This window comes from Hakea prostrata, chromosome 7 (genome assembly GCF_041222555.1).
Source record: "Hakea prostrata isolate BN-2017 chromosome 7, UWA_Hpros_2, whole genome shotgun sequence".
Taxonomy (NCBI): Eukaryota; Viridiplantae; Streptophyta; class Magnoliopsida; order Proteales; family Proteaceae; genus Hakea; species Hakea prostrata.
Window position 1 is genome coordinate 49,889,455 of NC_142606.1, and position 24,493 is coordinate 49,913,947.

General features: G+C 37.4%; 1 protein-coding gene across 1 annotated transcript; it reads left to right on the forward strand.

Annotated features, from left to right (window-relative positions):
• The first annotated feature begins 1,526 nt into the window (after positions 1-1,526).
• Positions 1,527-2,291, forward strand: LOC149011305 (uncharacterized). The gene has a single exon (XM_089162618.1). It carries the CDS (start codon positions 1,527-1,529, stop codon positions 2,289-2,291), a length of 765 nt encoding a protein of 254 aa, XP_089018744.1.
• The last annotated feature ends 22,202 nt before the right edge of the window (positions 2,292-24,493 follow it).

Below are 24,493 nucleotides of genomic sequence, written 5' to 3' on the forward strand. Positions count from 1 at the left end.
GGACCTACAAAAATAGAATTGGTCTTGTTTTATCTTAAATATGTTGTATAGTTAGACATTAAAGAAAGTGAGCTTCGGATTTGAACCAAAGAAAGATGAGAGTTAGATGAACAGCTCCAATCATAGAATTCGAGCTAAGTAACACCATTCACATGCATGTTGCTATTTAAAGTTAAAGATTTCATTTTAATTGTTGATTTGATAGCAAAAGACACTCCTCACTTAAATTGGACCTTAATTAAACCAAGTTAAACTCAATTCTCTCATAGTTAAATTTTTAATTTGGTTTCTTAACTAAAATGGATATCTATGCATGGAGAGTGTGGCATCCACCAATCAATTCAATGCCAAGTCATGTGTTGGCTTGATAATCCCATGATAATTTATGTTGACCCAAGACACAGCCCATCTAAATCAACTCAGACCCGGTCAAAGGAATAAAAAAAATTAAGTATAAATAGCTATGACTATTTAAAAATTCTAAGACATCTTTTCCTCGGAAATATTGTGCAGTGACAACATAGGTCCACCAACAAATTGGGCTTCCTATGCACACATATATATGTGGAACTAGCATTCATACTTCGGTTTTGTGTCAAAGAATGAACTAGTTGAACCACTGGTTCAACTTAAGTTACAACGTGACTAGGTATGTTTAATTAATATAATATAATTAGGACTTTATTAAGTTTATTTTTGTTTACAAATTAGTATGAGATATCGAGTAAAAAAAGTTATTTCATTTGCAAAGTAAGTAGGTATCTATTTTTAAGCCTTTTATATAGATTGTAGAAGGATCCTTATCGAAAACAAATTTGATCTGAATGACATTGTAGCTTATAATTGTTACATTGAACAAATGCCATATGTTTTTATGTGCCAAAAATGCTATGATCTTTATAAGATCCCTCCTACTGACATAGCTGATGCCAAGACACACCAGAAAAAATGTCACGGTGTAGGCAAGAGGTTAGTATAAACATTCTCGTGCTATTTGTATTTTTGTGAACTATGATAGTAACAAAATTTATTGGATATGCAAAAAAAATGCAATCCCTCCTACTGACATAGTTGATGCCAAGACACACCAGAAAAAATACCATGGTGTAGGCAAGAGGGTCAGTATAATCATTCTCGTGCTATTTGTATTTTTGTATTTTGTGAACTAATGATAGTAACAAAATTTGCAGAAAAAATGCAAGTGAGATACGAATAACAGCTCTAATAAGGAAGAGAGAAATGGAGGCCGAAACCAAGGAGGACTACAAGTGATTTAACCAAATTTTAGTTAGGATTTTGTGGTTGTTTTTGCCAGAATTGAGGTTAGATGCAAATGGAATTGTAGAAAGTAGTCCTTTTAGCGATGGTAAAAATCTACTCTTGACTTTCACTGTAGACCTTAATTGTTCTTCAAATTCAAACCTTCCAACTTGAACATACTCTTAAATGCATATTAGACGCATTCCTGAGAAGTTGTTGATGAAAGGAGGGCAAAGGGTGCTACTCAAACAACAATCTTTAATAAAATGAGATATGGGGAAGAAAAGAAACGAGTGGATAACCACATCGCTGATTGGATGTATCAATGTGGCATTCCATTCAATGCAATTAAATCTAAAAGCTTTATGTTGATGTTTGAGTCCACTACACAATATGGTTCTGGGTATAAGCCCCCAACTTACCATGAAATCAGGGTTCCTTTATTGAAGAATGCAAAAGAAAGAACTATGGAGATGAGGAAAAATTATGAAAGGTATTGGAAGATATATGGATGCACACTCATGTCTGATGGGTGGACTGATAAAAAGGGTAGGCATCTCATCAATTTTCTTGGCAATTGTCCAAAGGGAACATTCTTCATTGATTTTGTGGATGCATCTAGTCATGTGCAGGATGCAAAAATGCTCTTCCAATTATTGGATAACAAAGTTGAAGAAATTGGGGAAGAGCATGTAGTTCAAGTGGTGACTAATAATGCCTCAAATTACAAAGCAACAAGGGCATTATTAATGGAGAAGAGGACTACATTATATTGGACTCCCTGTGCAACCCACTGTCTTGATTTGATGCTAGAGGACATTGGGAATTTGAAACAATATAAGAAGGTGATAATTCAAGAGAAGAGAATAACCACTTTCATTTATAGGCACATAAGATTGTTGAAGGCCATGAGACAGAAGACAAATGACAAGGATCTTGTGAGGGCTGCAATGACTAGATTTGCCACTTCATTCTTGACACTGCAAAGCTTATTAAAACACAAGGAAAATTTAAGGCACTTATTCATTTGAGGAGTGGACAAAATCCAATTTGTCCAAGACTAAAGCAGGGAAGAGAGTAACTGAAACAACATTTTCTACAACATTTTGGCATGGTGTGGAGGATTGCATTAGAGCATCACAACCTCTTATGATTGTGTTGAGGATTGTAGATGTTGATAAAAGACCCGCATTGCCTAAAGTGTTTGTAGCCATGCAAGAGGCTAAGAAAGAGAAGAATAAAGGACAATTTTTTAGACAAAGAACGACTCTGGAAGAAAGTCATATGAATATTTGATCGGGCGATAGGAGTGTCAGATGGAGAGACCTCTATATGGTGCAGCCTTATTTTTGAATCCTGGGAAGTTCTACAATTTAAATGTTGTAGATGATTATGAGTTGATTAGGTTTCTCCACACTTCTTTCAATGAAGTTGTTGGAAGACTAGTGGCTGATGTACATCTACAAGATGAAGGTATTACATCAGGCAAGTGAATACAAGCAAGCTAGAGGTCCTTTCTCTACAAGTATGGCTATCAGACAGCGTACAACTATGAGTCCTCGTAAGTTTTTACTTGTAAGTTTTTATATTTTTAGTTATACTTTGGTTTATAACTCTAGCTTTTATATTAATCTTTTTTTAATTTTTTTTAAATTTTTATTTATTTATTTAATATTATAGACTTATAGTTACATGGTGGGATACACATGGAGAAAATGCTTTTGAGCTTATAAAGATTGCACAGAGGATACTAGACCTTTGTTGTTCCTGCTCTGGTTGTGAACGGAATTGGAGCACGTTTGAGTTTGTAAGTATTAAGTGATTTAAGTATTTAAATACTTTTAAGTTTAAATTTTGGAAGAATGACTTGGGATTCTTTTCAATTGCTTATGAATTTAGATTCACACAAAGAAGGGGAATAGACTGCAACATGCGGTTGAATGATCTAGTTTTTATTCTATATAATTGCCGTCTTCAAAAAAGGTTCAATAAAAGGCGATTACAGAAAATAAATTACAATCCACTACTCCTTGATGAGCTTGACTAGAGCAATGAGTGGATGGTTAGTCAGCCTGATGATTTAGTCTATCCTGAGGGTGAACTTACTTGGAGCACTACTGATAAAGCTATGGAGGCATCTGCATCACTTGAGGGCCAGAACAGGCCGAGGAGAGGTCAACCAAGTGAATCAACATCCGCTGGAGTTAATATATGTTACTCACGTTGCATATAAGCTGAAAGGGACTACTTATAGGCTTGCTAATGGTTTAAGTTGCCAAGAAGTATAATATTGTAAACTTACTACTCTATACACTACTTAAAGGCTTGCTAATATATATTACTCACGTCGCATTGTCCTTTGAATACGTACACTCCAGCAGATGTTAAACTATATGTTAAGTGAAGGGGACTACTTATAGGCTTGCTAATGGTTGCTCCCAATGTTGGTGTCTACTTGCTGAATTTCCTTTGGTATATGGGTAGGCATGCCTTGAACCTAATATTCAAGATTTTCTATAGGTTTCATTGTGTTTAGAAATACTTTATTAGGGTCCTCTAAAGTTCAAGATATTGGCTGCAGGATTACGATCCAACATCTAAAACTTCCCAACTAACATGGTATTTACATTTGGGCATATTTCTGCCAAAAATCTACAATGTACAAGGTTAAATGCGCATCACTTCTCAGAATTCCAACCCATAAGTTTAAGTTGCCGAGTAGTATAATATTGTAAACTTGTAGTTGCCTTCTCCAGCATGGGAGTGACCTTGTGAAGTCAACAATGGCGCTCCCCAACCAAAACCCTAGTTTGGGCCTAGGCCCCAACCAAGATGGCACACCTAGGGCTGGCCAAACCGGGGTGATTTGGTCATTTTTCAGCCCTAAATAGTTGATTATTTTATCTTCAGAATTTTTTATTCATTTTTTTAAGGCCAATTCTATCTTGAAGTCCTAGTTTGATTTAGTTGTTTTGAGTTCTACTACCATAGGGAGTTTTTCTTTTAAGTAGGACTCTTTATGGATAATTAGGTCTTTAAAGCGACCAAAGTGATTAGGGCTTTGTCTTGGTGTTTAGGGGACTAAGCGGCGCTTAAGCGGCAATAAAGGCGACCAAAGCGGTTTAATCAATATTTTTAATACAACTACTTTTTAATACAAATATTTTTTATAATAAACTAAAGTACTAAACAAACATTCAACAATCGCATTCATAAAAGTAAAAATAAAAAAAACATTCAAGAATCACAATTATGAATAACAATATTATTCATATATAGTTTAGTCAAATTATTTTTAACGTGACTTTTTTGTTAAATATACATGAATAATATTCGAATTGGAATCAGAATTGATGTATCTATTTTTCCCTTTTTTTAACCAAACAATGTTGACATGATAAATTAATAGATCTCATTATTCCGATTTCCAAGTCATTGTTTATTTAATATTTCATTGATTATCAATGTCGAATATGGCTCATGCTTCACATTCTGTTGCCGACAGGAACTTTGGGCCTCGGAGTTCATTTGAAAATTGGGCCTCGATTCCGAAATGGCTCATATATTTAAATTTATATACGGCATTGTAGAATAAATGATGATTAAAAAAAGAAAAAATAATATGCACAAATTAAAAAAAGCGGCTGCTTTAGCATATAGGCGGCAATATGGCGCAAAAGGCAGCAAAGCGGTAGTGCCTAAGCAAAAAAGTGGCAAGAAATCAGCCTATTAGTTAAGCGGTCACAATTTAAGCGGTTCAAAAACCACTTTGCCGCCTAGGCGGACGCTTTGATAACCATGATTTCAAGTCAAGTTCTTTTATTGATGCGGCTATAATTTAATTATAAGGGGTATCCTAACTTGTAGGGGAAACCCTGGAGGCATTAGTTTCCAATTCCTAATTAAAACAAGTTAGCTTTTCTTTAGAGTCCAAATATTTTCCCTCCACTTGTAAGGCTATAAACAACTCTACTTCATTGTGACACAAGTTGAATTGATGAATATAATTTTTGTTTGGAGGCAAATCAAGGTCGTGGTATTCTTGGGAGGGCCACAACAGATTTAGAAAAAGCTCGTTCCTCAATTCAAAGATATCTTCAATTCCAGCAGCAGTCCAGCACCCACCCATCTCCCTTCCCAAGCCCCCAGCCCCCCCCCCTCCTCTACCTTCAAGCCCCTTGCTGCGACAGAGCACCCCCCCCCCCCCCTCTCTCTTTTTTTGAGGCAGCCACTTTCTCCCCCTTTTTTCTGTTTCTTTTAATTTTTCTGCTCCTTTATTTTTTGAAACTCGTGGCAGAACTGAATAGAAAAGAAAAAGAGGAGAAGAAGAAGAAAATTAGGGATTCTTTCAAGAATCCCACAAGAACACCCTCCCCTGGCTGCAAGGTTCCCCTGCAAGCTCCCTTTCAACTGATTGGCAATGATTAGAGTAGAATAACCTTCACCAATATCAAGGAGGAGCTTTGGGGAACATTCTCCATGTTCTCAGGTGTTGCAATGATTAGAATAGGGTTCAAAACACGAGGCTAGCATAGATAGGGGGTGAATATTCCAAAAGAATCAACTCGCAGCTGGGAAGCCTTGGTCGATGCTCCTTGGTTGATGGGATCGACCAAACAAGATTGGCCAGACATAGTTCAGCAACTTTGGACACGGATTCGGAGGGCTATACGAGGTCAAATTGAGTGGGGTTTTCTCCTACAAGTCAATCAAGAAGTCTAGTTTCAAGAAATACCTTCGGATCGAGCACGGGAGTTCATTAGGTATTTCAACTAGTTCACCCCCTCTTCGATGCGCAGATTTTCACTAAACACTGACAATGTACTCAAGTAAGGGGCATCATCGTCAACATCCATGGGCTTGGACTCCGACACCAAATCATCAACCAATAGGGTCCACAAGTCTCTTCTTCCTCCATTTTGAATCTTCGGACCTACAAACATTACAGATTCCGGGCCGGGTCAGGGTTAGGATAAGGCCGGATCTCACATTCCCCCCCCCCCAAAAAGGAATTTCTTCCTTGAAATTGGAAGCGTACCTGTGCTCCCAAAAAGATGAGGAAACTTCTCCTTCATTTTGTCCTCCTCCCATGAAGCTTTTTCGGGGGTGTGATTCTTCCATCGAATCTTTACCACAAGAATGGTACGATTCCACAATTATTTGTCCTTTTTGTCTAGGATCTTGGCTGGCTCTTCATTATAGGAAAGATCAGCATTAAGTCCTTCAGGTGCTAGTTGTAGTATGTGTTTTGGATTCTCTACGTACTTCCGAAGCATCGACACATGAAACACATTATGAACTCCAGCAAGAGATGGAGGTAAGGCCAAACGGTATGCGACAGGTCCAATCTTCTCGAGAATCTCAAAAGGTCCAATGAAACAAGGGCTAAGTTTTCCTTTCACATTGAATCTTATTACACCCTTCATTGGTGACACCTTGAGGAAAACCTTCTCTCCAATCAGAAACTCCAAATCAGTCCTTCTCTTGTCAGCATAGGATTTTTGTCTAGACTAGGCAGACTGGATCCTTTCTCTAATCATGTCAACCATCGTACTTGTAGCTTCAATCATTTTTGGACCCAAGACTCTTCTTTTAGCGGTCTCGGTCCAATATAGAGGCGTCCTACAAGTGTGACCATACAAAACTTTAAATGGAGCCATGCCTATTGTTCATTGATAAATGTTGTTGTAGGTAAACTCAACCAAAGCTAAGTGTTCGTCCCAATTACCACCCATATCCACCACACAAGATCTAAGCATATCTTCCAAGATTTGAATTGTCCGCTCAAATTGTGGATGATGAGCTGTACTCAAATTCAATTGGGTTCCCAAGGCCTTTTGCAAACCATTCCAAAATCTCGAAGTAAATTTGGGATCACGATCAGAGACGATATTGATAGGCACTCCGTGCAGACGCACAACATTGTCTACATAGAGCCTTGCTAGCTTATCCAAAGTATATGTGATCTTCATAGGGATAAAATGGGCTGATTTGGTCAACCTATCAACGATCACCCACACTGTGTCATTACCTTTACTTGTCCGAGGCAAGCTGGTGACGACGTCCATAGAGATGTCTTCCCACTTCCAATTAGGAATAGGAAGGGCTGAAGCAATCCAGATGGAGGTTGACGAACGGCCTTCACACGTTGGCAAGTCTCACACTTGGCAACAAAATCTTCTACATCAGCCTTCAAACCATTCCACCAAAAATGCTCTCTCAAATCTTTTTACATCTTCGTACTCCCTGGGTGTACTATAAAGATTGACTAGTGTGCTTCCTTCAATATCTCTTTCTTAATTTCTCCATCAGCTGGCACACAAAGTCTGCCCCTAAACAATAGAGCGCCATCCATCGATGTACCGAAACCAGGGTCCGACTCGGGATTCAAAGAAATCTTCTCAATCTTTTCTTTTAATTCTGGGATCGAACCTTGCAGAGCAACAATCCTATCTCTAAGGGTGGATCTTGCTGTCATTGCATACAGAACACAATCCGAACCTTCAGGGACAACTTCCAAATCAAAATTTGAAGTCGAAGACAACAAGGGTTGACTCAAAGCTTTCAAGTCCAACACTTTCTTCTGGCTTTTCCTGCTAAGGGCATCAGCAACCACATTCGCCTTACCAGGGTGATACTGGATATCACAGTCATAATTAGAGACCAATTCTAACCATCTCCTTTGTCTCATGTTCAATTCCTTCTGGGTGAAGAAGTACTTCAAGCTTTTATGATGGGTGAAGATGGCTATCTTTTCACCATACAGGTAATGTCTCCAAATCTTCAAGGCAAAGACAACAACGGCGAGCTCCAAATCATGAGTGGTTTGACAGTTTATACGGATGCTTTGAAGATTGGTTTGGGTTGTGTTGATGCAACATGGTAAAGTAGTAGCCTATGCTTCTAGACAATTGAAGGATTATGAGCGAAACTACCCAACTCATGATTTGGAGCTCGCCGCTGTTGTCTTTGCCTTGAAGATCTAGAGACATTACCTGTAGCATAATTTCACTTCCTTTCAATTATCAGTATTTATTCGTAATAACTAACAAATAAAAAAAGTAAAAAGTAAGGTAATCTAACTGATGGCACATCTCATTCTCATTCACATCATATATGAGTGAATAAATCATAGATTAACAACGTTCTATCTACATTCCTAAAATAAAAAGGTGTTAGGTGATCACAAAATGTCTGGATTGCACAAAATACATCTAGATAGTCTCCCTAAAGCTTTAAATTTCCAATTCTTTGTTATTTAGCTGCTATGGACTGCACAAAATACACCAATCTGAGATACTTTTGCTCCAAAATTAGTAGTTTAGAAGTCGTTGGGAAGAGAGGGGCTGGGGTTTGAAGGTTTTATGATGCAACCTAGGAATTAGGGTTCACAATTCAGGATCTTTTAATGATAGGTCCAGCACCAGATTAGGGTTTTGGGGGTTAACTAAGGTTTTGGTTGGGGTTTAGTATGGTTGTGCAGCTGCTGGTTCTGTAGATCTGAACTATTGTTGCTGCAAAATCAATAGTTTAGAAACTGTTTAGAAGAGAGGGGGGGCTAGGGTTTGAAGGTTTTAGGGTTTTATGAAAATCCAGAAAATTCTGCAATTGCTCTTGACGAAGATGAAATGCAGAAAATTCCAAGTTAAGATAAAATAGGTTGGAGGAGACAATAGACTTAGGATTTTTACTCTAGGGTTAATTGCGATTCTAGGAAAGGTGTTTTGAGGTCTAGAGGTAGGGTTTATGAAGGTGAATGGCTGTTGCTATCTCAAAAACAGGGAGAAAAGGGGGAGGGCTTGTGGATGCTAGGGAAAGGGGTAGGGGCTGAAGGGGAAGGGGTGATTTGAGATGGGGTTGGACTGCTTTGGAGGTGTAGGATGAAGGGGATGAGGCTGGGATGGCTGCGGACAGAGATGGAGAGGGTTAGGGGTGTTGTGGGTGGGGTATTCCACTTGTGAATGAAGATGTTGCAGAAATTCTGTGATTGCAATGCTATAAGATGTGAAGAAAGCTTGCACGATGAAGAATAGTTTTCCATACCCAACTGCAGGGTTTCCCTTAGGATCCCATGACTTCCACAAGCCGAACTCTCAAACACAGTTTTATTCAATTATCAAGACTGAAATTTACATGAAAAAAATAGGCTATTTTTAGGTACTTAACTCTAACTACACTAAAAACTATTTCCTAATTTAACAAACACAAATAAGACTCTCTGTTAAAGAGAACTCTTAAGCAAACTAATACTTCCAAAACCAACTCAACTACTTTAAGATAAGCCTTCCATGAAACTAGGAAGAGTTTTTTTCGAAGTGCCCACTTAAGTTGGGCTGAAACTCTTAACTGCCCACTTAAGTGGAAAATATTTCAGATTGCCCACTCCAGGTTTGAAAAATTACAAATTACCTATAGTTGTTGTTAAGGTAAATGTTGGTGGAAGATAATACCCCTCACCCACTAAAATGACTTTAATGCCCCTTCACTCAACTATGGAAGGTTATACCCCTCACCCACTAAACTTAACGCTGTCAAGCAACTCAACTATTTGGGGGCTTATTTGCTTAAAATGAGGTGCGGCTCTATATAGTCTTATAACTGAGGGGAAACAAATGAAGACTCAAACTTAGGGAACTTACTTGGACTCAATCTAGGGAATGCACTTTGGATTGGGATTCCTTTTACAACTCCCAACTTATTAAATAAGACAAGTAGAAAAGGAGACTTTCAGAGAACTCTTGAACAAAATTAATTTGTAAAATACACAACCAAATTCCAGTAGGGATCCTACTTGAAAATTGGATTCCAACGGGGACTCCTACTCAAATTAGGATTCTAACCAATTGACCAAATGGAAAACAAAAGGCAGCAAATAGAACTTCAAAACAGCCACAGACTTCCTCCTCAAGAAACCCATGATTCCAAAATTCACCTTCAATTCTCAGCTTATTCGATATTCAAAATCTGTCTTTTGTACACGCTATTTATAGCCTTACATAATAGGACTCAAATTAGAGGTGACTCAAACTAGGACTTCAAATTGGACTCAAATTGGAAAGCAAACAAACTAAACTCTAAACTAAATAAAAGTGCAACACATAAGGATGTCTAATTTAAGAAGGAATCCATCTTATGATAGGACTCCAACTTAAAAACCCTCAAACAAGGAGGGGCCTTCTACCTCACTTGGCCTCACTTGGAACTCCCACTCTACTATTGACTCTCACACATGTGATCCTAGGATGATTCAAATTACAAAACAAGAGTAGGAATTGACTCACTATAGCAATTGAAATACAACTAGGGGAGCTCCTTTCTAATTGGGACCTCTAACTTGGCTGGGACTCTTCAATAACTTGACCAAAACAAATCCAAACTTCGAAAGAGAAGTAGAACTAGTTTCCCAATGGAATTTGGGCTACTACTGGTGGAAACCCTCTCCAATTAGGAATCCTAGCTAGACTAGGATTCTTTCATAACTTCAAAAAAGACTCAAATATCAAAATAGACTAGGAGTAAAATGCTAATAAAATTCTGGTTCTACTTGAGTCAAGTTGGGTTGGACCGATGGCACCCAAAATGACCAAAATGCCCCTATGCTAGTTGAATTTCCCTAGGTTTAACCTTCTTAGGCCTCCTTTGGGTGGTCTTAGATCCGGTTCACATCACTCCACCTAACCCTACAATGCCAAACCCCACACCCAATATCCACCTAAATATGACAGGCCGAATGGTTGTCAGCAAGTTCTAGGACAATAAGCTAGTGAGATTTCAGACAACCATAGGAATCACTCCTCTAGGGCTGCAATTGGAAAGGTACAACCAGTACCAACTTCTCAATTAGAGTTGCTGAAGAGCCCATTGGCGTTCAAACTCAGCAACTCTAATTGGGTTAGAGTGGATACATCAGAGACCATGCAAAGATCAACCCCAAGCCCTAAATGGATACCACAATTCCTCAAATTGTTCGTTTGTGAGGTTTAGTAGTTGGGCACGATAGAAATTGACATAAGATCTGAATCAAACTAATCAATTTTACCGATTTAGACATGATCTATAACACATTTCCCTCTAGATGTAAACAGTAAAATCACTTATGCACTCAAGATCTGATTGGGCAAGAGAGAGAACTACCATAACTGTTTACACATATGTTTACCACGCTGTGAGGCCCAATGGTTACCAAACAGTTTTCAATTTTTAATCCAAAATTGTTTTCAATACTAGTTTTTTGAACAGATTATATGCAAATAAAAAATGATACGCAAAGAGAACCTAAATCAATTCACATTGAAATATAAATCATACCAAACCTGACCTTAATTTCAATCAGCTGTAGGGAAGTTTTTGCTTCAATCTTCTAGACCTTTATAAGATCAACCAAAACCCTATAACAGCCCACACCTTTTCCCAGTTCAGCCCTAATCCTAGGGTAATTCTGGGCATCAATATTGAGTTGTTAAAACTCTAATTTTTACTTTATTCCCAGTTTCTTCAACCCATCTAGATTTTGTTAACCGAACTTTTCCCATAACCCTAACCTTCCCAAATTTCGCGATTAACTCATCCCATCTAAATTAGTTAAAACCTTAAATTCCCAAATATTAACTCATCTTGGTTTGGGTAAGACCCAAATTTCCCAACATTGGTTCTTTATTTACTGGTTCACAAGGAGAGGATCCTGGAGTAACCTTAATTTTAGGGATTTAATGTCACATCTCAAAATCCTAAAATCTAGGTTGCATCACCAGGAATAGTAACTTAAATTAAGAGAACCAGGAGTCAAAGCCATCTAGGTAAATACACCTCTTGGTTTCGGGGGAGCAATGAAATAAAAGCTTAAAATGCATTAGATTCTAAACTTCCTTGTTACCCATGTAAATCCATCTTGTTTGAACTTCCTGGAAATTAAAGATTTCTATCATTTAGTTGAATCAAAGTTTCAGTACTACAAGAAAAGTAAAACCAGTGAAGAAAAAAATGAGCACAGAAGAAATCTGATTGCTACTTCAGTAGTGAGAGTGGACAAATATGTCTGTGTGTGCATGTGAAAGACCGGGGGGGGGGGGGAGAGAAAATAGTAGAAGCACAAGTTTCTATCAACTAAAACAGGCTATGCTAGTTAGGTAATGGAAGCTGGTTCAATTAGCAATCATTGCAATTACTTGACTTGAATAATGCATTGCAAGATATAAATTGTGTAGGAAAATGTATTCTTCAGTCAAAAGATGCATAGTGTGCAGTGTTTTGGACTTTAATATGCATTACCATATAAAGTATGGAATAGGTAAATTTTCAATAATAAAGGTATGAAAATACTAAATATAGAAGCTGTAGGACCACTTGAGGCCATCTCTCACCTTTATAGTTTGGGAAATTTTCTCCAAAATTCAGGTACTTGAAGAAAAAGAGGAGAATTTGGGGGGGAAAAAATAATAATAGCAACCATCATTATTTGATTGCCACCAATTATTAAACTGTAAAGAAGGGGATCTGCATATATTATATTGTCATTGGTCTCCTGACCATGTTTGCATAGAAAAATTCCTTGTCTGCTAAAGGGGAAACTCAGGCAACAATTGGTGCAGTCTAATTCTGTCCTAATAGCCCTTTTCTCTTAACAACTTTATCTGCTTCAGTTGTGAATTTAATACAAGAAAACTTCACACGCTTTTTAACTTTTCATCATACTTCTTATCTTATACTATTTCTTCTCAGAGATGCAATTGTTATTAATACAGTTTGCTTTCATTAATCAGAGAATTTATTGTTTTGTGTTGCCTCAAAAAAGATTACATCCTTGAAATTCTATCCCCAGTCAGTAATGTAACTCCCCTCCTCAACCCCCCTCCTTTTGTTCCCAAAACAGCTTTATCTCATTAAACAATATATAAGTTCACATAAATGGGACCAACATTTTCTTACACTTCATTTCTTGGTGCAAAATGTCAAATGAGAAATTAAAGAATCAAAGTTCTAACTGCATTTGAAAGGTGAATCAATCCAACAATATTCAAAGCTAAATCCCACAAGTTATCAGTTTTTCCCATGATCACATGCAAGCCCTTGATACTGAAGAGCAGAAGAGAGGATATGATATGTGGATCTTCAACGGTTAAAGATCTTATTTATTCAACCATGTAAGAAAATACAATAGAGAGAAATGAAATGGTGTTCGGTTTCATTGGCCAAGGTTGTCATTGAGCTTTTGATCGGGGATGAAAGAAGGTACACAGTCATATCGGTTGAAACACAAAACATGAGATCATTCTAAAAAAAATTATTAAGTGAGGTAGGATGAGCAATAAATCACTTGGCCTTTCTCCTCTATTATCACCAAACAAATAGGACCAGACGCTAATAGGGTTCATAAATTTGTAACCCAAAATTTTCTACTCGACTACCTATCACCCTCTCCCCATGTTTAACTCTCTTTTGCTTCTTCTTCTCCACATGAATTTAAGACTTGTCAATCTGCAAGTTCCACTACCTTGAATATACGAGTAACCATCTACTAATGTCCTGATAACAATGCTAAAAACCAACAAATCAAGACTGCATGCCATTACCGCAAGTAATTAGGTTCCAACTTATGGTGGACATACTAGACATTGCACTGTGAAGCGTTACACTTCAACTAACTAGTATGTCTACTGAAACTCAGAAAACCTATTTGTCTGAACTAGTGTAGAGCTCCTAGCAGACATTGCCCGTGGGTTCAGTAATACCTTGATAATACTCCGTCAAAGTGGCAAACAAATGAAATTGAGCAGAAGAATTTTTAAGGCGTAAGGGGTTTTATACCACAAGTAGAGACAGAAATCCCTAGGCGCCAAGAACATCAAGCCTTGAAGCTACAAAATCTGCAAAAAAAACGATTGCACAAATAAAATATCAGATCAGAAATCATTAAGGAACAAAAGAAGAATAGGAAAAGGTAGCAGCAAAGCCTTGAACTCACACTATCCAAATCTAAACCGTCAATCCTTGATAGTTAATCCAAACACTTCATCCATTTTACCCAATAACTGACTAAATCAGTGTAGCATATTTTCTGGGCCTCTTTTTAGGCTCTGATCCGGCCGTAAGATTCAATGTTCATCCCACCTCATGGATTTTTTTAGCTCCCAGCTCCAACCTCTTTACCTTTCAGCAAATCAACCGATTACAGTTTCGATTACAGTTTTTTTTTTTTTTTTTTTTTTTTTTACCATACTTTCTGGTAGTTTACTTGCAGAGTTAGGATTTTAGGGTTTTGGGTAATGTAGGTGTTGCAAGAAATTTTGAGCGGCGGAGAGATGATAGAGTAAGCCCTGCAGGAAGGGGTTGGAAAGTTTTAGGGTGCACAGGAGTGCAGGAAGTACAAAGAGTTTAGGGCACACAGTTCAGGGAATGGAGTTTAGAGTAGGCTTCGGGAGCTCAAACAAAGTGGCAGAGGAAGGCGAGCGGCGAGAAAACAGAGAAGAGCTGCAACAGACGATTAAGAGCCACAAGGGAGAGAGGTTGCCCGAAGATGAAGACCACGGGAGTTGATTGGGGTTTCGAGAGTTCAGTTTGTCTCCGGAAGGGGAAAAGCGATACCTGGAGCATCGACACCTGGTGTGTACGGCCCAACGGTCGGAAAAACAACTAGTATTTTGAAATGTTAACCCATTTAACTTTTATCCCCATTAACTTTAGATTCATACCTGCTACTGAAAAACCAAGAACGCCAGAACGGTTACATTCATAACTTTTACGGTTTTACCCCCAAAAAATTACATTTATACCAATAACCTTTTCCTTAAGAGTTGAATGACATTTAAGCCCTTCATTTCTTTTCATTTCTTTTCTTTCTTTTTTTTTTTTGAAAATTATGAAGTTTCACAGAATTATTACTTCATGCATGCTTAAGTATTAATTAAAAATAAATAAATAATCAAACATTCCATGAGTGGCCTTGTAGTAACAATCTTATGGTCCTCTAAATCCAAAAACAACTAGAAAAGTTTGCCTCATAGCTTGTCTTTCCTAATCAATATTTTATACTTAGCCAACTTTGCCCGATTCTCTGCCCAGACTTCAGCAACGTTACGTCTGCAAAACCATATTATATGTTATGTTTAAAACATATAAAAATGCAAAAAAAAATGAACTTATACATTTTCCAAATTTCATGGCACTTGCTTTGGTGATTCCTAAAATATTCAAGTTTGATGGGTGGGATTAAATGTAATTTGGCACACTTGTAGCATAATTTCACTTCCGTCATCTATCAATATTTATTCGTAATAACTAACAAATAAAAATAAATAAGTAAAGCTAAGGTAATCTAACTGATGGCATATCTCATTCTCATTCACATCATATATGAGTGAAGAAATCATAGATTAATAATGTTCTATTTATCTTGCTAAAATAAAAAAGGTGTTAGGTGATCACAAAATGTTTGGATTGCACAAAATACATCTAGATAGTCTTTCTAAAGCTTTAAATTTCCAATTCTTTGTTATTCAGCTGCTATGGACTGCACAAAATACACCAATCTGAGCTACTTTTGCTGCGAAATTAGTAGTTTAGAAACCATTGGGAAGAGAGGGGCTGGGGTTTGAAGGTTTTATGATGCAACCTAGGAATTAGGGTTCACAATTCAGGATCTTTTAATGATAGGTCCAGCACCAGATTATTGTTTTGAGGGTTAACTAAGGTTTTGCTTGGGGTTTAGTATGGAGGGAACCCAAGCTCTAACACACTCTTAGCTGATGTAAGTTTTTTTTTTTTTAATTTATTTTTGTTGGTAAATCCGGTGTAAGTATGTTGCACCAGTGTCTTTTGTCATATTTACTCGATACCTTTGTTCTGATATTCTTTCTCTCTTTCTAGTACAACTTTTCACCAACATTCCAATATAGATCGCTGAATTTTGGCCATTTCAGCAAACACCTAATCAAAACAAGAGGTGATATGCGAGAAAATATTAAACCCAAGGTCAATTATGTCAAATTATCGAGAAAATATTAAGTGCGGAAACTCACCTGAATCCATAAGATTTAGAAAAGATTTGACTAGGATCGTTGATCTGAATCCCTGAGATTAAATGATGATCGTTGATCTTCCAAGCCTTAAATACAAACCCTCATTTTTGAGAAGATCTTTTGATCTCTATTATTTTCTAATGACGAGAATTAAAGAGAAAAACATTGCATTTGGCTTGGGGACCATGACCTCTTTATATACTACTCAATATGAGCAATTTCAATTACAAACTTAACCCATCATAAAGTTTAGTAATTAGTTTAATTTCATAAATATCCCTAAATTGCATTTTGGTCTATATACATAGGAGGCCACACTTTACGATGCTTTATAAGTAAACTGATAACTTTAATATATTTTGTTATAAGATAGCATAAATACGCATTAATTTAATTAATATATTGCCCATAAATTGGATTTTACTCCAACATTCTCATCCTTCAACCCTTGAAGCACACCGTTCACTTGCCTTCTTTCATAGAGGTTGTAAAGGAGTCAATAATTTGGTCAACAAGAAAAAAGGTGAGAAAGCACCTAAAATGGAGACCTCTAGTATGAAAATGGATCTTGACAATCAATGTCCTCCAGCCCTTGGGGCACTTCCTTGGCTTATGTGGTCCCATGGAGTAGGCAGTCAACTCCAAACTTTTTTCAGCATATTATAAAATCCCAAGTATGTTAGAAGCATTCCTCAAATGAATGACTATCAAACGCATATGCACTTGTTCTCATGGGTGGTTGGTGGTGTTGGATATTGATACAAAAGAGTGATTTCTTTTAAATTCGGAATCCTTGGAGAAAATTCCACTACCAACTATGAAATACTGCATTGGACAATTTTGTGTTCTTTCATCAGCCCCAAACAATTCTGATGGATGCTTTATCGCATTTTTTATTTTTGACAATTTAATCGTCTATTTTCGGCTTGGTGATGAATGTGAAATCCAGCCCTATCCTAACCCTAACCCTGACTCGGAAACCCTGTTGTTTGTAGGTCCGAAGACCCGGAGTAAAGGAAGAAGCCAACTATGAGCCATCTCAGTGGAAGACATGGTGTTTGACCCATAACCCATGGAAGTTGATGATGGAGTTCCATACTTGGAAGCTTGTTCAGAACTAGAAAGGAAACTGCACCTTGTTGAAGATGAGTCTAGTTGATGGAATTGAAGTATAGTTAGACATGATTCGAAGGCATTTCTCTATACTAGGTAAGTCATATGTTGTGTTGGGAGAACTCATTAGGTTTGGACTTGAGTTGGGCCTTCAATTCTTTGTTTTTTGTCTTGTTGACTGGCTTGGTCATTTGGGTCAATCAACCAACCAATTGACCAACAGAGCCAGAAATCGGAGAAAATCTTCTATTTAGGGTTTTTAGCTCTCTATTTAAGTGAACTTCATATTTCTTAGTATCCTCTGCCTCCAAAACTCTCAGAGAACGTGGGAAGACTCTCTCAAAGCTTTCCTTGTTGAATTCGAAGAACTTTTGAAAGATCTCAAGCTTCTCATCTCCGATTCTTCAACCAAAGGTTAGTGATCTCTTATATGTTGTGATTTGTTCTTACTACGTCTTAACCTCTATGATGAGACTATGAAGATGATGCTGCATTCTCTGTTAGCAACCATCACTTCATTGATCTCCTTCCATTCTTAAGGTTTTATGATCATCATAATGATCTTAACCCTAATCCTTATAAATTCTTCATAAAACCATGATCTCTCTTTTGATTCAATTTCTTATCATGATTAGATCTATTTTTCATGATGGACTTGTGTTTGACTTCTGATTATCTTCTACTAGAATGAGATTTGTTCATCTCTAGTCTTTCCATTGGATTCATAGCGTGTTTTTTGTCAAAAACTATAAATGTTACTAAATTAGAAAATCATGATTCCAAATTAGTAAGTAGTGTTTTTTATCATTGTTAGTGGCTAATTTATACTACTTTAGTGTTAGAATATTGTTCTAGAGGTTTTCTCCAAGTTTCGTAGTGTTTCGGATCTTGTAGATTGAGTTTCGGAGCAAAAATCACATTTTTGCTTCGTACTATTTCAGGTGGTCAATTGCTTGGTCAACTGGACCAAGCTACCACCCAATTGACCAAGCAAGGCAGTAGCTCTGTTTTTCGCTCGATTTGATTTGTTTGATCTCCAATCTTTTAGGCCTCTTTCCTAATGTTGTATCTATGATTGTTTAGGGTTTATTTGCTAAGTTTGGAACCTCCTCTCTTTGATCTTTGGATATTCATCAACGCTATTTATGGTAAGGACAGTTATTTCCATAATTACATAGATTGCGTGGATCTTAGTTTCTATTTTTGGATTCTCTTAGATTCACTTCCATAAATTTATTTTCTTATTATTCTATTACTGATGTAAGTATGTTGACTATAGTAGCATCATGTCTGTATATTCTTTTGATTATGAATACTTATTCTTATTAGTTACATATGCGATTGAGCATGTTTATGTGAATCTTTCTATATGATGAGATATTGGTTGTGTATGTTATGACTGATTTGAGAATGTGATTGAATAGGTATGATTTGGGATTGGGAAGTGTCCTTTCGACATTTCTATCCTTGGACATCAGTGGGAATAGTATGGGATGTTTCCAATGGTGCCCTTTGACACTTTCTTGAATTATTGGTTTTCATACCTAGGATTGGTCTAGCAATGTTTGGCTAGGAATACCCCCATTATATAAGACCTGATTTGGAAGGGTATTGAGACCGAATGACCAATGGTAGCAATGGGGATTCGTGGGTGCTCAAGACCGGTAACCAACCCGTGAGAGGACATGAATCACATTGTGGATACTCGTGAGAGGCCATTTATTGGTAGGGTTGCAAATAGTAGACTTGGGCTCATGGGCGCTCAAGACCGGTAACCAATCCGTGAGGGGACATGAAAGCTTCCCGTCTGTTATTTGTGGATGACCAGTAGGGTTGATGAGTCCATAGTCAGGGACTATGCTGACTCTAGTGTGAAGGATACCGAAAAGGATCGCCAGGGGAGAGGAATGGATGTATCTGGATCTGAGTTGATATGACTAAGTAAATGACTTGCATTGGGCTAGGTTTTACCTTGACATGTGCCAATACTTAGACCAATGGTGATGTGAGAGAGTGGTGACTTATACCCCAGCCATGGAATGCCCTGAGGAATGCCGGACCCACTACCAAACAGCATTGTGTGATTGAGACCTTCCTAAAGAAGGATGGTGCTATGACTTAAAGCATGTCTGCCTATAGAAACCAGCATACATAGAGTTAGATTCATACATACATTGTCTGTTTCATATCATATTGCATCATGCTATGTTTTGCAATCATGTTATTTATGTTGTTGTGGATTAACTTGCTTTGCTAAGTTCTTTTGAACTCACTCCTTTCTATGCAATCTCTTTTGTTAGACTACTCCATAGGTACTGAGTATTATGAAGGCCAATATGAGGAAGCGCAAGCTGAAGAAGCATACTACACACAAGGTGTTGGCAACAATGAAGATTACATTGATGATTCCTTGTGTGATCATGACACGTACCATGATTAGCCCTAATGTGGAGTGGGAATGTCCGAGTTTGATTGATGAAGTCTACATCTATGAAGACGTTCTTAATAAAATAGAAGACTCTTAGTTTAGTTTGACCTTCTTTTCTTTACTTTCCTTTGAAAACAATTGTACTTTCTTTTTAGACTTACGAGCTGCATTCCGCTGTAACTATGGAGTGAGATTCCGCCTCACTCTACTCCTTGTTGATCATATATACATCTGGTATCATTTTCCGCACTCTGATTATATTGTCATTTCTTTTCCTTATTTGGATATATGTTTATATCATTATACATTGATTTTAATCTGTTCATGATTATGTTATTGCATATGTGGGAGGATGATTTCCTCGATACTTGTTCTTTGGGGTTGTGGATCACACACTCGGGTATGCCAGATAGGGTACCGGCTGGGTGGATGTGACAATGAAGATTGGAGGTTTGAACTATTGGACCATCATCTCCTATATGCTATTGGATATGAAGGAAAAATTTGTGGAATTAAATTCCATGATATGGATTCTTTTAGTTTACTATAAGTGAACCCTGGTTATGGGATGAGGGTATTGAGGGAATGGTTACCTATGCCATCACCTCCAAAGAGGAGCTCAAGTTTTAACTTATTTATGGTTGAATCTTGTGGTGAGGGTTTTGTCATTAATAAAGTGTGATGGCAACTATTCAAACCAAGAGTTCGCTATTTTGAGATATCCAAGGTTAATTTGTCTACAGTAGATTGGGAGAAGGTTGAAAACTTGGGGGACCTTGATTTCTTTATTGATTCATTCAGTTTTTATTGTGTTTCATCTTTAGCTGCACAATCAAGAGTTAAAAGAATTCAATTTACTTTATAGAGATAGAGAGAGGTTTGTACATATTTGACCTTGAACGTAAAAATATCTCAATCTCTTTACCCTATCCAAATTTAGATTTTGAAGATATTGAAGTATCATGGATAATGTCTGTGCCTAGTTATGATGAAAGAAAGTTTCACAAATACAATTATGAGGAAGACAACAATTTAGCTATAGTGGGAAGTACCATACCAACAATTAGGAACATGATGGAAGGGGAATCAAGGGGAGGAAACATTCTTGCAGTAGTGAAAAATATTGTCTCCACGATCGAAAGGTAACCAGATATGCAACAGGTACCTAGCTCTTGGGATGATTTACGGATTTACCACAAGAGCTTATCAGTTTGATCAAAAAACATCTCTTTGCTGGTGATTGTATTCATTTTCGTGCCATTTGTAGAAGGTGGCAATGGGAACAAGCTGCAGTTCCGGTAGATTCAATGGATTATTCGATGATTGTTCCATTGCCATGCCTTTTGTTCTCTTCTATGAACAATTGCAATATTAACTTGTTATACCCAAAGTATGATTGCATCTATACCTTGAATTGATTCAAGGTGGAAGAATTGTTTGGTGCAAAGATTTGTTTCTCAAAGGATGGTTGGTTGTTGGTGATTCAAGATGATCATACCATGTTTTTCTAGAACCCCATCACAAAAGCAAGGATCAAACTTCCTCCGTTTCCTCTTGACTCAAAATTTCAAGCAATTTGCTTCACCTCCCCACCAATCTCCTCAGATTGTGGCTAGAAAAATATAGTTGTGTTGTAATGTGAGGAATTGCTCCTCTAAAGTATATTATTTACAAGACCCCAATAGGGTATTTATAGTTACAATCTAGTTAAACCCTATACTAAGTAGGAAAAGGAAATATAAAACAAATAGAAATAAAACTTTAGACTTATTAGGAAACATAATCCTATTCTAATTAGGAAACCTCAGTCCATGTTTTCAACACTCCTCATCAAGTTTGAGCATAGATATTTATCATGCCTAACTTGCTCATAATGTAATTGAATATCTTCGTGCTCAAGCTCTTTGTGAGCACATCATCCCATTGCTCGTTTGAAGTAACAAAGGTGATATGGATCAGCCCAGCCTCAAGCTTCTCTTTGATGAAATGTCTGTCAATCTCCACATGCTTAATCCTATCATGCTATATTGGGTTATGAGCTTTATTGATTGCTGACTTACTATCTGAATATAACTGTATAGGAACCTCCAAATATGTCCCAACCTCTTGAAACAGCCCTTTAAGCCATAGTACCTCATGAATGCCTTGAGCAATAGCCCTAAACTCAGCCTCGGCACTGAACCGCGCAACTACAGCCTGTTTCTTGCCCCAGTCCAGGTGCAAAGCCGCTCAAAGGTTGGCTCCCAAGTCACAAGCGTTACCTCCCACATATACACAATACCCAGAGGTAGACCTCCTATCATCTAGACATCCTGCTCAATCTGCATCTGATATGCCTCAATCTTCAAATGTCCATGAGTTGAAATTAAAATTCCTTTTCCTGGAGTAGTCTTCAAGTATCTCAAGATCCGATGTAGTGCATCCAAATGTGAGGAATAGGGATCATGCATTTATTGGCTAACAAGACTAACTACAAATGTGATGTCAAATCTAGTGTGAGATAGATAGATTGTCACATCCACCCATCCGGTACCCTATCTGGCATACCCGAGTGTGTGATCCACAGTCCCGAAGATCAAGTATCGAGGAAATCATCCTCCCACATATGCAATAACATAATCATGAACAGAATATAATCAATGTATAATGATATAAACAAGAGATCCAAATAAGGAAAGAAATGACAATATAATCAGAGTGCGGAAAATGATACCAGATGTAAAAATAAAAAAGGAGTAGAGTGAGGCGGAACCTCACTCCACAATTACAGCGGAATGTAGCACGTAAGTCTAAAAGGAAATACAATTGTACTTAAAGGAAAGTAAAGAAAAGAAAGTCAAACTAAACAAAGAGTCTTCTACTTTATAAAAAACGTCTTTATAGATGTAGACTTCATCAATCAAACTCGGACGTTCCCACTCCACATTAGGACTAATCATGGTACGTGTCATGATCACACGAGGGATCAGCAATGTAATCTTCATTGTTGCCAACACCTTGCGTGTAGTACACTTCTTCAACTTGCCCTTCAAGTATTGAATACCTATAGAGTAATCTAACAAAAGAGATTGCACAGAAAGGAGTGAGTTTGAAAGAACTCAACAAGGCAAGTTAATCCACAACAACATAAATAACATGATTGCAGAACATGGCATGATGCAATGCGATATGAAACAGACAATGTATGTATGAATCTAACTCTATGTATGCTAGTCTCTATAGGCAGACATCCTTTAAGTCATAGCACCGTACTTCTTTAGGAAAAGTTTCATCTCACTCATCATTAGTTGGCAAAGGGTCCTTCATCCCTCAGGACAATCCATGGTTGGGGTATAGGTCACTGCTCTCTCACATCACCATTGGTCCAAGTATTGGCGCATGTCAAGGTAAGACCTAGCCCGATGCAAGTCATCTACTTAGTCATATCAACTCAGATCCAGATACGTCCATTCCTCGCCCCTGGCGATCCTTTCCAGTTTCCTTCACACTAGAGTCAGCATAGTCCTTGACTACAGACTCATCAACCCTATTGGTCATCCACAAATAACAGACGGGAAGCTCTCATGTCCCCTCACGGGTTGGTTATCGGTCTTGAGTTCCCATGAATCTCCACTGCTACCATGGGTCTTTCAGTCTCAATTCCCTTCGGAATCGAGGCTGATATAACGGGGGTATTCCTAGCCAAACACTGCTAGACAACCTTAGGTATGACAATCATTAATTCGGGAAAGTGTCAAAGGGCAGCATTAGAAACATCCCATACCATTCCCACTGATGTCCAAGGACAGAAATGTCGAAAGGACACTTCCCAATCCCAAATCATACCTATTCAATCACATTCTCAAATCAATCACAACATGCACAACCAATATCTCATCATATAGAAAGATTCACATAAACATGATCAATCGCATATGTAACTGATAAAAATAAGTATTCATAATCAAAAGAATATATAGACATGATGCTACTGTAGTCAACATACTTACATCAGTAATAGAATAATAAGAAAATACATTTATAGAAGTGAATCTAATAGAATCCAAGAATAGAAACTAAGATTCACGAAATCTATGTAATTATGGAAATAACTGTCCTTACCTTAAATAGTGTTGATGAATATCCAAAGATCAAAGAGAGAGGTTCCAAACCTAGCAAATAAACCCTAAACAATCATAGATACAACATTAGGAAAGAGGCCTAAAAGATTGGAGATCAAACGAATCAAACTGAGCGAAAAACAGAGCTATTGACTTGCTTGGTCGATTGGTTGGTAGATTGGTCCAGTCGACCACCTGAGCCAGTACGAAGCAAAAAAGTGAATTTTGATCCGAAACTCAATCTACAAGATCCGAAACTCTACGAAACTTGGAGGAAACCTTTAGAACAGTATTCTAACACTAAAGGAGTATAGATTAGCCACTAACAATGATAAAAACCACTACCTACCAATTTGAAATCATGATTCTCTAATTTGGTAAAAATCCCTAGTTTTCGATGAAATATACTATGAATCCAAGGGAAAACTAAAGAAGATTAGATCTCATTCTAGAAGATAATCAGAAGTCATATACAAGTCCATCATGAAAATTAGATCTAATCATGCTAAGAAATTGAATAAAAAAGGGAGATCATGGTTTCATGAGGGTTTTACAAGGGTTAGGGTTAAGATCATTAT